The sequence below is a fragment of the Setaria italica genome, chromosome II (genome assembly GCF_000263155.2).
Source record: "Setaria italica strain Yugu1 chromosome II, Setaria_italica_v2.0, whole genome shotgun sequence".
In the NCBI taxonomy this organism is placed as follows: domain Eukaryota; kingdom Viridiplantae; phylum Streptophyta; class Magnoliopsida; order Poales; family Poaceae; genus Setaria; species Setaria italica.
The window spans coordinates 20,533,706-20,537,375 of record NC_028451.1 but is presented as its reverse complement, the minus strand read 5'-3'; the positions used below and the strand labels follow the sequence as shown (position 1 = coordinate 20,537,375).

The 3,670-nt window shown below is 36.6% G+C and overlaps 1 protein-coding gene across 1 annotated transcript; it reads right to left on the bottom strand.

The window, feature by feature from the left end:
• Window positions 1-281: 281 nt before the first annotated feature.
• LOC111256378 (alanine--tRNA ligase-like) lies at window positions 282-3,138 on the bottom strand. Its single transcript, XM_022824285.1, has 4 exons — window positions 3,085-3,138; window positions 2,795-2,947; window positions 2,542-2,677; window positions 282-400 (listed from the first exon to the last, which is right to left on the bottom strand). The coding sequence occupies exons 1-4, from the start codon at window positions 3,136-3,138 to the stop codon at window positions 282-284; spliced, it is 462 nt and encodes a 153-aa protein (XP_022680020.1).
• Window positions 3,139-3,670: the final 532 nt, after the last annotated feature.

The following is a 3,670-nucleotide window of genomic DNA, read 5'->3' as shown; positions in this document are numbered from 1 at the left end:
CTGCTCAAAGCCACAAGAGCTGAAAAATGGACATCATAAACATTATACTCTGCGAAGGACAATCGCACATGCTCACACAATTAAATCAGTATCACAATCACCTAGCAAATGTCACATCAAAGTATAAACTGCCTGGAAGCTTCAACAATACACCAAGAACTTGTTTATTGAACTCTGATAGTTCCAAGTTCTGTTCCAACTGCAGTATACGTGGACAGTAGCTTAGCTTTGAGTTAATGAACATTCATTTGCAAAACAATTGCATCTATACAGTTGCATACCTACATTTGTGTATTGCCATACAAAAGATAACTCTGGACAAGATAGATGAGATGGCCCTCCAACACCTTCTTGATATCTAAATTCAGAGTTATCTTCTCTCCGAGCAGGAGAACGTTGCCTGCAGTGACACAGAAACAAGGAGTGAATGAACTCTGTCCTAGACATTTCCAATAAGTTCAGTGAAGTGAGGGCGAAACCTTTTTTGAGAGGGAAAATACACTACAAATGATATTCAATGTCGATTTAATCTATGAACTTGTTGGATTGTACACGCGTATGTAAAAGTAAGTAAACAGCGCGAATTCTGGGTAACCGGCCAAGCCACTAAAGTAGATATACAGAGAGAGAAAAAAAAACCTAAAAATGCAGCCACATTGACTTACATAGTGCTACTAGGGAGCAGCGTGTATCCTTATTCTTGAGGATAATGGGTGTGCGCCGACCAAGAAATTCAATAACCCTTGTCGCATACCACACAACAGCAGTGACATCTTTCTTCTTTTTCTTCTTTTTTTCCCATATCAAATGGCTGTTCCTGATCCCGTAACTGGGGAGGAGGGTACAGAGTTGGCAAAACATTATTCAAATGAAACAATGAACATCCACAATATCCAAGAGGCACAAAAAAGTATGCTAATTTCCTTATCAAAGAACACAGACAACTATGAAAGATGACATTCTTCATGCCTATAATAAATGTCATATCAGATTTGAGTTTCAAATAAGGGAATACAGCTCAAAGACAAACTTGAAACACTGGTACGTCGATATGATCATATAGCCCAAGAGTGAAATTTTATCCTAGATGGGTTCCTATTTCATGTGTTTCCTTAAAGTATGCACCGACTTCTTCTTCACACTTAACTTCACATTTAATTATTAAAAACGCTTCAATGAATTTTAACTGTAAAAACTTCAGTGGATCATCTTGAAACCAATATTACCTCCGCTATGGTTTTTTTGTAGATCATCACTTCATCTTTGACTATTCTCTCCATTATTGTCCCTTCAAGCTCGGTACATAAATCAGGTTCATTTTGAAGAATTCCATAAAGAATACTGTTCAAGGAAGATGAAATCATTAGAGTACAAACTCACATGCAGTAATCATAGATGGCATGTATTCTTTCTATATACCCACTAGGAGTATGTTTAACCTACTAGGAATAGAAGTTGCATGACAGGCTGGCAAGAACTAACAAGAAAAGGCAGAGGATGGAACATAAAAGACACAATGCCAATGTTAACAGAAGCAAAAACAGGTGGGTCAAGTAAAAAAAACTATATCTTGTCATCCAGAGATCTACATTAAACAGTACTTTATACCCATTTGACTAAACCCAGTCATAGAATCAATATCCTGAGCATATTTTACAGGTTTCATCTTGAATGTTATTTTCACTTGCAGTAAAGAGGCGCACAGCAAAAGGTAGAAGTGGTAACTGCACACTATGAGATGACAGCATGCAGCAACTCCAAGCATAAGTAGTCTAACATAAAATTCTCAGCAAGATACTTCTGGAGGAAAGACAAAGCGGAAACTCAATACAGCAGGGTGCAAAATAACAGATATGCAGCAACACCAAGCATAAGTAGTCTCAAGACGTTCTTGGCAAGATACTTCTGGAGGAAAGACAAAGCGGAAACTCAATACAGCAGGGAGCAAAAACACAAAATTTGTTAACGATGACTCATACTGAAAATCATGCAGACTGACAGGTGACCAAACTGGATGCTCTGTGAGTTGCTACGGTGCATCAAATAAGCCATACTGCCATACGACATAATAGAATTATAACAAACATTTTTATTAAAATTCAAGTTTATAATGTGTGAGAATACATTATTCAAAAATATGACTTTTGTAGACAGGGAAAACTGTTTTTGTATAAATACATGTAAAATAAAGCACAGCCTCAAATAAAAGTGATTGTTCTTACACATCGTAATCCTCTTGATTTGTCTTAAGTACTTCGTGGCCATATTGCACAGCCTGTTTATTGGCACACTTTAGGAAATACTCGCGACCTTCATTTCCTAACCATGGTATTCATAAAGATGCATACCAATTTTAACACAATAGGAACAATGTAATGACAAAAAAAAAGTATTGATGTAATAAGTCATGTTGGTCTGATTATTCCTTAAAAATGACTAATAATTGTATTATTTATGTGTTCATAACAAAAAAATACACAACCCATACGTTGATGTTGTAATTATTAACATTCGTGACCAACCGAAACATAACGCCCTTACCAAGCTGAGAACCAGGAGCATTAGTAACAGCGATCATTCTTATGTGATCTGCGAGGAGGCGGTATGCCATATCAACTCCATCTGTATCAGCTGCACCAATTTTATTAGAGTAGTCCTCGATTCCTGGACCAGCACACTGCATATATGCATATAAGTCATTATTACATGTCATTGACCAAGGAAATCAATAATATTACAGAGCTAGTTATCATTTGCAACAAAAGATAACTTGAAGTGGACATGGAAAACTTACATAGTAGATGTTAGAAAGTACATCAGCGTAGACATCTAAGTCATAGTGGCTTTCTTTATTTTGAAAAATGACAGCTAAACATTCAAGATTAATCCCTGTTAAGACATGCTTAGCTTGCAAAAGCCCCAAGACGTCATCTGCTTGCCTATCGAACTAAAAAATGAAGAAAGAAAAGATATAGGTGAGTATAAGCAGAGACATTGTGTAGCAATAGAACTTAACAATTGATTAAATATAAGAAGCTTCATTTATGCATGCAAAAGATCTTAACAAAAGAATAGAAAGCCAACCTCGACAAACACAAGACGGCATATCTCAACAAATTTGTCATCCGTTATGTTCATTACGAAACCAACACCATCTTTGCTGTCCGAACAATCAAAGAAAAATCCAATACATGGCCCACAGGGACTACCGGTCATCCAAAAATCAGCCTATTCAAGCACTCAGTCGATAAATGTCCACATAAATTCAAAGTAAAATTGATAAGACATTACAGGTACCTTGGACATGGAAGGCACGATTCTTTCTTTCCCTATATATTTCTGCAATGTATTTTTTGACTCGTTGTCTGAACTCAAACAATAGGACGTATCACCACTAAAGTATGTGGCATATATTCTAGATTGAGGTAACTTGTATTTCTGCATATTAAAGAACGAGCCATCAATAGGTAATAAGAAGGTGGCCTTAAATAGAACATCAGACAATTCTGGACACTAATTTTTCCATGCAGTAGCTTACAGGAGCAACTCGCGTGCACACACACACAAAGAAACTTTTAAGCATGTCCTAACTCCGCTCCCTCGAATTGCAGAGATATAAATGTCATATTTTAAGCAGGCTTCCATCATATCAAATAAAAGTAGACCCTGG

Bases quoted from the DNA above. Each gene is read 5' to 3' on its own strand.
- LOC111256378 (XM_022824285.1), bottom strand. From the start codon at position 3,138: ATGAACATAACGGATGACAAATTTGTTGAGATATGCCGTCTTGTGTTT. The intron at 2,678-2,794 runs GTAAGTTTTCCA...GCATATATGCAG, and splicing joins TACTTTCTAACATCTACTAT to TGTGCTGGTCCAGGAATCGA. The intron at 401-2,541 runs GTAAGGGCGTTA...GTGTCACTGCAG, and splicing joins TGCTCCTGGTTCTCAGCTTG to GCAACGTTCTCCTGCTCGGA.